Source organism: Girardinichthys multiradiatus, chromosome 9, assembly GCF_021462225.1.
Source record: "Girardinichthys multiradiatus isolate DD_20200921_A chromosome 9, DD_fGirMul_XY1, whole genome shotgun sequence".
In the NCBI taxonomy this organism is placed as follows: Eukaryota; Metazoa; Chordata; class Actinopteri; order Cyprinodontiformes; family Goodeidae; genus Girardinichthys; species Girardinichthys multiradiatus.
Window position 1 is genome coordinate 31,704,127 of NC_061802.1, and position 13,383 is coordinate 31,717,509.

A 13,383-nucleotide genomic window follows, 5' to 3' on the forward strand; every position below is an offset into this window, starting at 1 on the left:
AGGACTGGAGTTGGAGACTCCTGGGTTATGGTGTTGGGTTCTGTTAGAGAATTATAGTAGTTAACATCCTACCAGCAGTAGATGACTCTCTTGGTGTCTTCAATTGGTAATAATCCAGAGTCGTTGGTCCCTGAGTCTAAAGCTGACTGTCAGCTTAAGTGAAGCCTCTTCCAAAGCAGCCATCATAAACGACATCAGTCTCAAAAACACCATCATGGATGGAGCTAACGCTATTTCATGAATCTTTAAAACTCTGTCACATTTGCTTTAGGTAGTATAATTTGGATGTTTATGAAGGTAGAAGTCATGCTGTGTTTGATTTGCCTTGGAGGTCGGAGCTATAGCTGGAAATGATTCACAGGGTTGAATGCCTTGTGGTGTGACTTTGTTGGTTTGGTCCTAACTACTGTTAGCATGACAAACCGATAACGATAAATTTCTCTTCATTTTATGTATTCAAAATCTAAGGAAGAATGTAAAAAAAATGGGTATTTTACAACACTATTGTGCCCCTGGTTTCAGGAGTCACAAACGGTCCCAACTGTTGACAAACCTATCCCTCATCGTTTTTAAATTGAATAAAAATGTCTACAAAAACAACTATTTTGAGTGTTCAACATTTAAATGATGTCCTTTATGTTTGAATTTGCCACCTCACGTCGTATGTTTGACATTCTAGCCTTCAGCCGGTTTTTGAGACCTAGGAAGCCACAGATAAACAAACACTCTTAAAAATCAAAACGAGCCATAATTCAATTCAATTCAATTCAAAAATACTTTATTAATCCCAAATGGAAATTAAATGTTGTTGTAGCTCATATTATGAAGGTTTCCTCAAAGAGCCGTTGTAGATGCTGATGACTGTGGGCAGGAAGGATCTCCTGTAGCGCTCCGTCTTACAGCAGATCTGAAGAAGCCTCTGACTGAAGACACTCTGTTATTGTAGGACAGTCTCATGAAGAAGATGCTCAGGGTTCTCCATAACGTTCTTCATTTTATGAAGAATCCGTCTTTCCACAATGACCTCCAGAGGTTCCAGAAGAGTCCCCAGAACAGAGCCAGCCTTTTTTATCAGCTTGTTGAGCTTTTCTGGCTCTGATGCTGCTTCTCCAGCAGATGATGGTAGAAGAGATCACACTTTCCACAACACTTATAGAAGATATGCAGCATCTTGCTGTAAACACCAAAGGACCTAAGCTTCCTCAAGAAGTACAGTCTGCTCTGTCCCTTCTTGTAGATGGCTTCACAGTTGCATCTCCACTTTAGTCTGTTGTCCAGGTGAACACCGAGGTATTTATACTCCTCCACCACCTCCACTTCTTCTCCCATGATAGAAATAGTTTTTGACTTATTCCTGTTTCTCTTAAAATCTACAATCATCTCCTTTGTTTTGGTCACGTTCAAAATGAGATGATTGTTTCCACACCATGCCACAAAGTGGTCCACCACCTTCCTGTACTCAGCTTCTTGTCCATCTCATAAAGCCTGTATACTATTGTAGGTTTGGGTTTTAAACTGGACTTGGGCTTCTAGGTCTGGTTTCAACGCAATAAAAGCAAAGATCGTTTACAAAAGAAAAACAGTATCTTGAACCACAAACTGTGCTGTCAATACTGTGGATTTACCCTAGGATAATCCAGTCCTGGTTCCACATGTCTCGGTGTTATAGATCCGCACTGGAAGACGACTTCAGCGTCGTTTTGTTTTCTTGATTTGTTGCACATACACTTAAAAAAAATCCAGCTTTACAAACGTTTTCAAATCAACTGCATTGTACATTATTTAAAAGTAGGTTATAAATGCTACCTGGAGAAGGAAATGAGTCTGGAAAAGTATGAAGATTTGAAATGTAGTGTGTTGAAGCAATTTCCTGTTTGAAAGGCTAACTGAAAACAGATCATGTCAAATATTTCTGGCAATGCAACAAGTTATAGCGGTTTTAGTAAATCTTAATTTGTTTTATTCAGTTTGTGCTTCACACAGAAAGATCAGTGGTAATTCATGTTCATCGACCACTTCCAGTGTGAATGTTCATTGGTTTCAATATGAATAAGTCCAATAAAAATGAGACGACTGTTCGAATGGTCATAAAACAGTATTCATATAAATTCCTATGATAATTTGACCTTTTTGAGGTCAGGATTTTAAGAAGACTAGCCATTAGCCCGAACCTCCTCAATCAACCAGATAATATGTATTCATACTAAATGAAGATGCTGTGGGAGTTTTCTATCATACACTATATTTATCTTTAAAATCTTGCACCTTTTTTTTTTTTAAACGACACAAAATGCAATTTTCTAGTGATATGAGAAAACTATGAATGTGCTCCTGCAGGTCATACTTTTTTAAGTCATTTTCTTAAATTTCTAATATGCTAAAGCTCACATTTCATTAACTTGTGTAGCAGAATAAAATGGAGGACCGCTTGGAAGAGGCCATCCATGTGCTGCGTAGTCATGCTGTGGGCCAGAGCCCAGCGTTAGAAGGTGCTCACTCTGACATGCACAGCCTGCTGTCCTCAGTGCACAATGGGGGCCTTGGAGGCCTCTCCCCAGCTTTCCCCAGTGCCAGCCTTGCTCCCAGCAACAGACATCCTGCTTTGGTGAGTCATGTTTCCTCTACTTGTGCTCTCTTTTATGTTTTCAGCTTGTAAGGTGATTTTAATTTCCCTTTCAGATTCATAAAATGTTATTGAATTGAATGTTGACCAAAATACTGCTGCTAGAAATGACTATACTGTCATTGTTGTTTATGTTTAAACGTTCAGCAGTTTAGTTGTTTCTGAGAAAACTCTTTTCCTATTAGGATTTACTAAAGGTTCATGTTTGCAGGTTTTAAATAAAGACTATGGACAGGTGGCACAGTTTCCAAATAAATCATTAAAAAAATATTTTCAACAGTAAATTCACCGTGACGCCTTCAGAAAGTTGCGTATACTGGAAACATATAATTTAATTAGCTCTGTTGTCTAACTGGTGTGTAAAAAAAGAAGTGCGACATTAAAATTATTTATTTAAATTATTATTTAAAGAGGAAATAAATTAGTTAAACATTTTGTCTTTGTTCACATCTGCTGGCCAAATTATTAGCCAGTTACCTTCTGCTTAACTTGAAAATATGACGGTTTACTGTATTCATAGGTTTGACTGAAGCATTTTGGAGGCATAACTCGGGTCTGTTTATAGGAGATTGCCATGAATGTGCCTTACTTTGATCAGCAGGGAGGGAAACACGAGGAACCCACAGGACTTCCTCCCAGCAGCACTCTCCTGCATGGCCATCACGCCACTGGACCCACACCCTCCGTTGGCCAACCAGAAGGCTTCACTAGTGAGATAAAGTGTTATTTGTTTTGAAGAAAGCTGTGAAAAACTGCATGTCATTGCAAGGCTTTTTGAAACCAAACCTCTCTTGACTAAGTTTCTAAGTATTTGTATGTTCGCATTTAGGTCTCCCTGGTGGTTTGGCTCGGTCAGCTCACTCTTCCAGCAGCTCAGACATCAAAAGAGAAGACAAAGAGGATGATGAAAATTCATCTATTGCAGACAAGTCGGAGGAGGAAAAGAAGGACTCCAAGGCGGCACGTAATCGAACAAGGTAACCCTCAGCCTGATTTTCACTAGAGCCTTCAGTTTTGTTGTTTGTTAATCTTTAAAATGCACATATGCAGTGAGAGAAGAGAGTGTCCCATCAACTAAATATTATAATTTAGAGAAAGTGATCTGATACTTTAAATTTCTGTGACAATTCTCCAGATTTAAGTTATGAAAAGGCATCTCTTCTTACCTGTGTTTCCCACTGATTGTTCACGCTATGTTAGGTGTTTTAACATTGTCAACCCCCCTCCCCTTCATGTCACATTTTCAGAAAGGAGGCGTTGACCCTCCAGATGCTCTCTGGCCTATCAGACCAGAAAGATGAGTAAGTTTCTCCAACCGAGAATCAACTTTTAGTGCTTTGTGGGCTCTCAACGTTCAAAGGAATATTCTTTCAGCTGGTGTTTAAAATAATACAATTGCAGTTATATTTGCAGGAAATATACAATTAATATGAAAACTCTAGATATATAAATCATACAGCACATAAACATACTGTTAACATGGGTTTTTGTGACCATAACCAATGCACACATATCACAGAATATGACTAACTGAATTTATCCAACTGGATCAAGTTGTCATCCTAAACAGGAGACTCTGCTTCTTTGGTGAATCCTGTATTTAACAACGTTTATTAATTAGATGGATTTGTCGGAACAATGCATGGTTTCCGCTAGATGTAATTGATCGTGGCGCACCGCCACGGCAAACTAAAAGCCCATTCCGGTCTGTCTTGCTCCTGCCGGGTCACGCATGCTTTCTTCGGGAGATATGTTTCATTTGAATGACAGTAATGTAGTTAATTAATGTAACTTTAACCCTAATTGGTAATGTTTCAAATACGTTTCGAACAGCACGACGTAAATTTTCATTTAGGAGGTTTGTGTCTGATCGGACATTTTTTATGGACTTTTTAACCATCATTGTGTGTTTCCACTGGTATTTTTAAGTCTGAGGTTAGATGGCCTCTTTGCCACCACTGTCATCATTCGCTCCGGACTCTGACTGTGCAACTCTAGAACATTAATAGTACTTCTAGTCAGAAGAAAAATGTTAAGATATTAAAAGATTATCTGAACCTCCACGGGGATGAATACTTTTCCGCTTTTAAAGTAGATATAACAAAATACACACATTCACACTGGAAGATGAACCTGTACAAAATAAAATTTTCAACATGAGCTAAAATTATTAATAGAACTTGAACAGTGAATGATAAGGTCTTAACTCGGGCTGCCAATGACGGTTCATCAGAAGGCATATTGAGAGAAGGCCCGAGTTCTGCAGTAGGTGGCTAATAAGCTATTTATTTGTTTCAGGTGTGTTCAAGCAGGAAAAGAACCAGAATTGGCAAGTCCTGCTCTAATAGGGCTTAAATAAATGTCTTCATGTCATTTCAAGTTGATAGTCTGTTTACTATCTTAGAACAAAGAGTATGCATTATTTATTTCATAGGCATTCCTGAGTGCAATATAGGAAACATTTCTTAGAGGTGATCAAATGGCCAAATGTTCTCTTACAGTTTAACAAAGCTATTGATGCTGCAAGTCATGTCTTTAGCTGGCTAAACACTGTTAACTTCTTACCAGTTACAGTTAAAATAATGTTAGTTTGGTATGAAAAGGTTCATTCTCATCGACGAGCGATGCCACTCGATTTCTGTTTGTAACCAGTCAGGACAATGAAGATGACGAGGACCTTCCCCCTGAGGTGAAGATGGAGCGGGAGAGGGAACGACGAGTGGCTAACAACGCCCGGGAGCGTCTCAGAGTGCGGGACATCAACGAGGCTTTTAAGGAGCTCGGGAGGATGTGCCAGCTGCACCTCAGCCACGACAAACCTCAGACCAAACTCCTCATTCTTCATCAAGCGGTCAATGTCATTCTCAATTTAGAACAACAAGTCAGAGGTGAGTCCGTAGAAATACAAGCCTTTATTAGTCGCCGACGATCAGTTTTATTCTTCATCGTGAGGCATGTCTCTGATTACTCTTTGTCAGAGCGCAACCTTAATCCTAAGGCAGCATGTTTAAAAAGGCGTGAGGAAGAAAAGGTTTCTGGGGTGGTGGGAGAGGCCCCCATGCAGCTCCCAGGAGGCCACCCAAGCATGGGAGGAGATGGACACAATCCAGTTGGCCACATGTAACTCCAGGTGGGTTTTTTTTTTATTAAGGTGATTTCCACACTGCAGAAAAACTGGTTATCATAAATATTTGATCCTCTGTTGTGTTCTCTTTGAATTTTCATAAAGGATCACAGTACAGGAAGGCTGTTTTTCTACAGAAATCCCTGAAATTATCCCATTATTCCTGCTAACAGATATTTTAATATTACCACTTTACTGTATAAATACTGTTTTAAAGAACTGTCTTTGTTCATCCTTACCACCACTATTTTTAAACAGAGCTGCAAGTCGCAATTACTGTGTCAAGCAGGAATTTCAAGCACCAGATGGTAGAGATACACAGCGACTTTGGCTGGTGACTGGAGTTGACCCTTTTCTGCTTGACCCCAAAATACGTTTATTCTGATCAGTAAATGCAACATACCCAACCACAACACTCCTTAGTGTGGAAGTTGTTACTACTGGAAGAAGACATAAAGGAAGTTTAAAAATGTTAAATGAGAGGAAGCAGAAAAGGTGTAAAATGCTTTCCAAAAAGTAACATCTTCAGCGGAAACTTTGCATTCAGGCTGTTACAACCGAGAGCTACACTCTGGCTGCTGCTGGTCATTTTACTCCTTCAGCAATTCATAAAATGTAGTTTTGGACATTTTGTTCCTGACTTTGTCATTTCTGTCCTTTCTGTACATTTTGTACAGAAAGGATTTGTCTTCCACTGGACTTCAGTCTGTACCTGTGTTGGGAGTGTTTTATTAAAATAGTGAAGGAGGTAATTTACCTGAAGCAGCCTGCAGAAGATCACAGGAGAAATGAATGTACTACAGAGCTGCTCTATTCTGTTGTAAGAAACCTTTAACCTCTGTCTGTGGTGGAACCGACTGGATTTGGGAATGTTAGCGATCTTCTGGAAATCTCCCTGAGAAGTTAAGGGTGTGGCTCCTTTAGGGAACACACATAAAGATTGATATTTACCGTGAATATTGCTAACTGGGCTAGTTGTTCTAATCATTCAAATGAAATGCTATTTTAAATGTTACCCTTCAGATTATTGTTGTTTTAAATGAGTTTTACAGTGACTGCTCTTTAACACAGTGTTGCTTCTACTACTGATATAAATGATAAAATATATTTTCCATAGTTTAAATATTGTAATGGAGTATAAATGGGTCTCTGTAAAAACCAGGCAGCAGCAGCTCATCCGAAATGCTGCTACAAGTTGTTCTAAAGTAAATGTTCATTGTTTTTCATGTAAAACGCAGCTTTTTAATGTTTTTAATTTTTGTTGCTTTACAGATCTGGTGTTTTCCTGGCTGTAAGAGGATGTGGCCTTAACAGATTTCTTCCACCCATTATTCTCTGTGTGGGTGTGTGTGTGCGTGGGCGCGTGTATATATGTGGACATGTCTGTGTATTGTCCGTTCAAGTTTCAAGATGCACATTCACACACTCACATGCATACTGCCAAAACTGACACAATCTGTTTTTCGCACTCCCAGCCATGACTACAAGCTCAAATGTGAAGAACTTTTTTTTTTTTTTTTTTTATGTTTTGGTTTGTTTTATACATGTAATATTTTTGTTTTCTTTCTTGGTTTCCAACATGATAATTGTACACCAGAGTACTTTTTGTCCTTTCAACACTTTGGGACTACACACACTGCCAAGAGGTGCTCTGGTGCAGAAATAAAAAGGAGACCTATACAAACACAAATTAAATCAAGGATTTGTGCCTAATTGTTACATGTTTTCTATTTGACATTAAGGCAAATTGCTTTACATGTGAGGAACATTTGTGAGGGATTGCTTATGTGTATGAGCAGTTATTTTTTTAATGTATGTCATTCCCAGCGTGATGGTACAGTCTTACATATGTTATGTAACTCACAGCTGGAGTTGAACTGTCAAAATCAGTGACTTTTCCTCGAGTGTGTGCAGAGCGGCGGAGAGTCGGCCCGATGCTTTGACATTTCAAGTGCAGCTTACCTGGAAGACGGGAACTCGGACCAGACCTGGTCTCAACCCCTTGAGGCATCTGGAGGCTTGGAATCAAAGACTTCTTCCTTGAAAGTTACGAATTATCCAAGTGAAAGAATCGGTCAACAAAACAAAAAAAAAAACTGTTCTTCCGCTTTGTTGACCAGGCGTTCTCACGTCTCTCCAGCAAGCCCTCCGTCACGCATTCAGGTTTTTGTCCTGCTTTGTGTTGTAAAGCATACACGGACGAGACGAAGCACAGTTGTACAGATCTAGACTTGACCTGCTTCGTGTTTCAGTCCCTGAAAGTCTTGTGTTAAAGCCATGAAAATCACCTGTGAGCGACCAGCACCACTTTTTGTGCTGCTCCTTCCTCGACATGGTTTACTGACGGTGCCACCGGACTCGAGTCTTTTCCCCCTTTTTATTCATGTACTTTAAAGGCAAGCAAATCCAGGAGGGATTCTTTTTTTTTTCAGTCGAAGGAGACGAGCCTTTTGTTTAATTCCTAAACGAGCATTCCCGCTGAATTACGAACCCTTCACCTCCCTCCCTCCAGCGTGTTCTCCCCTTTTCTTACTGAGAGAAGTGCGACCTGTAAATTCACTTCATACATTATTCTGTTTCATTTTTCAAAAGTAAATATATATAAAAATATATATTTTTTGTTAGTCTATACATTGTAGATTTTTTACATAAATGGCAATATTAGTTTGAAGTTTAGAGTGTATTGTAGATGAGCTGTATAAGGGGATATTTAACATTTAAATGATGTTCAAATTTTTATTTGAAATCAAACTGGGATGCCAGGAAAAGGATCGACAGATGATAAATGTTTGTAAATCCTTTTATTATTCCAGTTTTAGTTCAAAGGCACATCAGTAACTACTAAGTTGAATGCCTTCTTTTCCATTTTGGGCATATCTGGACAGTGTTTGTGCCACAGCTATGTGACGAAACATCAGAAGGGAACTCTTTTCTTTTTTTCTTGTCTCCAACAGTAATTATGCAACTGGGTTTTGAATGTAGCTACCATACTAAATGTGGATTTGCCTTCATTTTCAAATTGTTTCTGGGTTTTTGTTAGCACATTGTAATAAATTTCTTTTCACTTTTTTTTTTTTTTTTTTGAAATGTCTGCCCTTAAACCAGGTAAGTCTCAGTGTCTAAAGGCAGATGTCTGGATTTGGGTGTAAGGTAATGGATATTATTGAGAACAAAACAGTGTTATTGTGATGTTATTCCCATGTCATGTTAATTATTTCTTTCTTTTTTTTTTACCAATATGTAATCACAAGTGGGAGGTTGAACATTTTGTGTGTTTCATTTCTACAAAAAAGAAGAAAAAAAAAAAACGAAAAAGACATATACAAATCAATAGTGTGGCCTTTTTCATTCTCAAGACTTAAGATGTCACGATGGGAGAGTGATGCCTTATCAGTGCCTGAACTTGTATTTTTTGTTTCATTTAAGACCGTTTTATGTTGTGTACCATATCATTTCATTTATCTTGGAGATTAAAGAGGTACTTGTTCATTCCCACCCCCACCCCCCATCCTCCCTTTTCTCCAAATGCTTTTTTTCAATTTTTGAGGAAGAAGTTTAAATGGTATAATGAGATTTTTTCTTTCAGTGTACCTAGTTAAATAAATAAATGTTAAGCAGACCTTGTTAAGTTTATTTCTTTTTCTCTGCTGTCTGTTCAGCTGGATTACATTGTCCAACATGCTGGTTTTATCGGGGCCGTTAGTCCAGGTTATCAGTGCCCTGTAATTACGAAATTCACATGACAAGGTAAAAAAAACAAAAAAACATTTTCCTCTGGTTGATTATCTACATAGACATGTTTTGGGTGTGTTCCTTCAATAACGATGTAGGGAGTGATTTGTTTTTTTCTAATTTTTGTTCCTATGTTAGCTGAATCATCAGAATAGGAGCGTTTTTTTTTTTTTTTTTTGTTTTGTTTTTTTTTACCTGTTTTGCAGTGGCTTTCAGTATGTGTAATCAGTAGTTATTATCATCAGACCTGAACCTTATTTTCAGTTTTTTCGTAGCTTTGACATTGAGATTTATATCGGATTCATTTTTCCAATATCAGTAGGTGTACTGGATAAATTTGTTCAAAGAAAAATGTCTAAATGTGATTTGTATTTGTCTCCAAATGACATGCCTAAATTGTGTAGTCCTACAAATTTCACTCATTTCTTCAAAAGCTTGTGAAGTTTTGACTTTTCCTAATAATTGCGATCACTGATTTTATATAAAACAAAAAAGTTTTCAGGTTTTTAATGACATAGCGGAACTAAAAAGGGATGCGACCAATGAGTGTTAAATACATTTACAGAGTTTGTAATTTTGGGTTGAGGACAGTTTTGACTTCTTTCTGACTCGGTCTCTCTTCTGTTTACATACAGATGAGATTTGTCCTGTATATAACATTAATGTAGCAATAAATGTGCCATTTTTAACAACAGATTATACCTTTTACAATGTCTGGCTTTTGAATATTGTATACATAAAAAAAAATAAAAGAAGTCTTTTTAATAAGAGTTTATTGTAGTTTGGAAATTGAATTTGTTTAATTGCCAATTAAATGCATTCGGGAGAACTCTGAATACAAGTACAGGTATATCTAGAATATCAAAGTTAATTGAATAGATTGAAACTTATCTGCATGTATCTATCTATATATATATATATATATTCATTGCATAGCAATATTTGAAGCATTTAATTCTCTTAATTTTGATAGTTACAGCTTATAACTAATGAAAATCTATTGTTTTTTCCTTTTAAAGTTGGAATAATATATGAGACCGATAAAAAGGTTTTAATACAGAAATGACAGCTCATTGAAAAGTATGTTCATGAACTGTAGATAATGTGGAGGTGATGATAAAATCCGGGTTGCTTTATATTGGCCTTCAGTTAATCTGCATTGTTTGGTCTGATGTCTCTCATCTTCGTGACAATGGCCCACAGATTGTCAAGTCAGCTGTAGGTATTGGCAGCGTGGGCAGGTACCAAGTCCTGTTGGTACCTGGCCCAAATTAACTCAGCATCTCCATGAAACTTGCCAGCAGAGGAAAGCATGAAGTGCTCTAAATTGTCCAGATAAGTGGCTGTGATGACTTTGGAATTGATAAAACAGTGGACCAACACCAGCAGGTAACAAGACCACTGCAACTAAGCAACTTAGATCCCTCTCCACTCTTCCTCCAGGCTGTTGGACCTTGATTTCTGAATGAAATGTAATATGTAGTTTCATCTGAAAAGAGGAGCAACAGTTGAGTCTTTTTCTTGCTAGTCCTGGTAAGATGTTTTGAACAATGTCTCCAGTGGTAGCTTAATGCAAGGACTGGTACAGTTGTAGCCAGGGACGTGCACAGATAGACACTAGGTGGTGCTAGAGCACCTGCCCTTTTATTCTATTGACAAAAAAAGTGCCCTCCTGAAATCTTTTTTTTTTTTTTCTTTTTAAACAGTGTATAGTGTGGGGCCCAATGTACAATTTCTGAATTTAAAGGCCTATAATACCAGTGTTCGTGTGTCTCTCAATGGAGACGGGCTGTGTGCAGAGCGGAGAGGTTGACCTGCGCTGGTCCAGCTTACCTCTTCTCTCCTCTCCTCCGCCGTCAGATAGAGCCCTGTCCTGCCGACAGGCCGGCTAACCATCCAGGTAACAAACAAAACAAATATACTTGCTTCCTAAACTTCAGATGAAAAAGTTAAAACTTCACCTGCCACCATTTGATCTAAACAGAACAGGCCAATAAATGGCATACCTTTACCCGCCATGTCTTCTGTGGCCGCCAGCAGGCGCCAGGAGAATGTCTATGATTTAACTCTTAGATTAAATTAGAAGAAATAAATGAATTAAAATCTATCGCATAGATGTATGTATTACATTTGCTATAATGGTCCCCGCTGACTTCTGTTTGACTCATGTTTTTTTTTTTATTGCAATTATGGCCAAATGAGCTGGTTAACATTCCAATTCATACACTGGGCAACTAAAAATACCTGTAATAAAGTTCAATAAATATGGGGCATGTAGGCTAAGTTATTTTCTACTTCTGTGTGTGTAAAAAGTATGATGTAATCAGAGTTTTTTAATTTCTAAATAGCAGACATCACTTCTCAGGACTTGTAATCTTATTAATTTTTATTCTCTAAGAATAATTTCTGTCATATCACACTGGCTACATGCAGAAGTATAGATGATTCTTATGATCATTCTCAGTCTTCATTTTGTCTATAAAGATTTTATAACAAATTTTCTGGGTATAGTTGATTTACGCTGTAGAATGGTCACTGGCTACTCACATTTCTGAAGATAACTCATTTAGTGTGACCTACCTGGTAAATTTGGCAGTGTAACCTGCTTTGCTACAACATAAGGTTATTTGGTGCAGAAGACATTTTGTGATAAAAGTACAGAATGATATAGTCAAGACAAACATGTACTCGGTGTGTAAGAAGAAAGAAATTTGACTCAGGAAGTTCAGGTTAAAGGCTGGTTGTGAGTCAGTAATCTAACTTTTAATCAATCTAATTTGTTGCCTTAGTAATCTTAAGAATTTTGTAAAATGCATTCTTGTTTTGAGTTTTTTTTTTTTTTCCTGCGTGGTCATTTCCCTAAATCCCACAGGACGCAGCTTGTTTTGTGGGTGCTTAGTAATACATATAAATTATGTTCATGCTGTGCCTGTAATAAATCTCACACTACAAAGGCAGCCGACAGCTCCATGTGCCGCACAAGGTGCCCTTTTTTTACTCTTGAGCACCCGCACCCCAACATTTCTGTGCACGCCACTGGTTGTAGCCCATGTCCTGGTCACGTTTGTGTGGTGGCTCTTGACACACTGACTCCAGGTGCAGTCTATACCTTCTTAATCTCCCCCATGCTCTTGAATGGGCTTTGCCTCCCTTCGCTGACTGTCCCCCTTGCTTGTGCACCTTTTTGTACACACATTTACATTTTGAACACATTTTTTCCTTCCACTCAACCTCCACTAACATTCTTAGATAGAGCCAGCTTCTTTAGTAATTGAGTAATTTGAGGCTTACCCTCCTTGTTGAGGGACAAGTGACATTTCTCTATTAATAAAATCGTTTTTTTACTAGACTTATATTATTCACATTTTAGGAAAACAAAAACAAATCATGGGTTTTAATTAGTTGTAAGCCATAATCATCAAAATGAACAGAAATAAACACTTGAAACATCACTCTTGTGTCATGAATGGATACGATCCATGAATTACGCTTCATTGATTTATGGAAATAAATTAACCTCTTGTTAATTCACTTTTTATTTGTGTGGTTTTCCCTTTGCAAAGTGGCACAAGATTATACATTTATTTGGTGTTTTTCTTTTCTCAAACTTTTTTTTACGGATTTTACACCAATTTCTAAGAAATTGTGCCTCGTTTTGTTACATTCCATTAAATATTTTATTCCAAAAAAACTGAGGCTGTAGCTGAATGACTGCTGGTCACGTTAGTATAAAAAAAAAAAAAAGTACACTTGGGCTGGTTGGTGTCCAGAAATGGTACTAAGCTGAATCTGATAAGGTTGTTCTGGTTCTGAACGTTTAGTATTTTCTATCAGGCATTAGAAGGGGCAGCTTGGAATCGGGTCCATCATTAGAAACACGGCAGCTCTCATGTTGTGAAGAGCT

The 13,383-nt window shown here is 37.9% G+C and overlaps 1 protein-coding gene across 5 annotated transcripts in view; it reads left to right on the forward strand.

Annotated features, from left to right (window-relative positions):
• Positions 1–10,249, forward strand: part of tcf3b (transcription factor 3b) — a 40,370-nt gene extending 30,121 nt beyond the window's left edge. For 3 of the 5 annotated variants that reach the window (XM_047374582.1, XM_047374585.1, XM_047374586.1), the window contains 7 exons: positions 2,408–2,605; positions 3,222–3,333; positions 3,453–3,600; positions 3,871–3,924; positions 5,276–5,511; positions 5,602–5,753; positions 7,020–10,249. In XM_047374582.1, coding sequence (XP_047230538.1) covers positions 2,408–2,605; positions 3,222–3,333; positions 3,453–3,600; positions 3,871–3,924; positions 5,276–5,511; positions 5,602–5,747 — 894 coding nt within the window. In that variant the 3' untranslated portion in view covers positions 5,748–5,753; positions 7,020–10,249. The remainder of the gene's footprint in view (positions 1–2,407; positions 2,606–3,221; positions 3,334–3,452; positions 3,601–3,870; positions 3,925–5,275; positions 5,512–5,601; positions 5,754–7,019) is intronic. The other 2 variants (XM_047374584.1, XM_047374583.1) reach the window with 2 other exon arrangements.
• Positions 10,250–13,383: the final 3,134 nt, after the last annotated feature.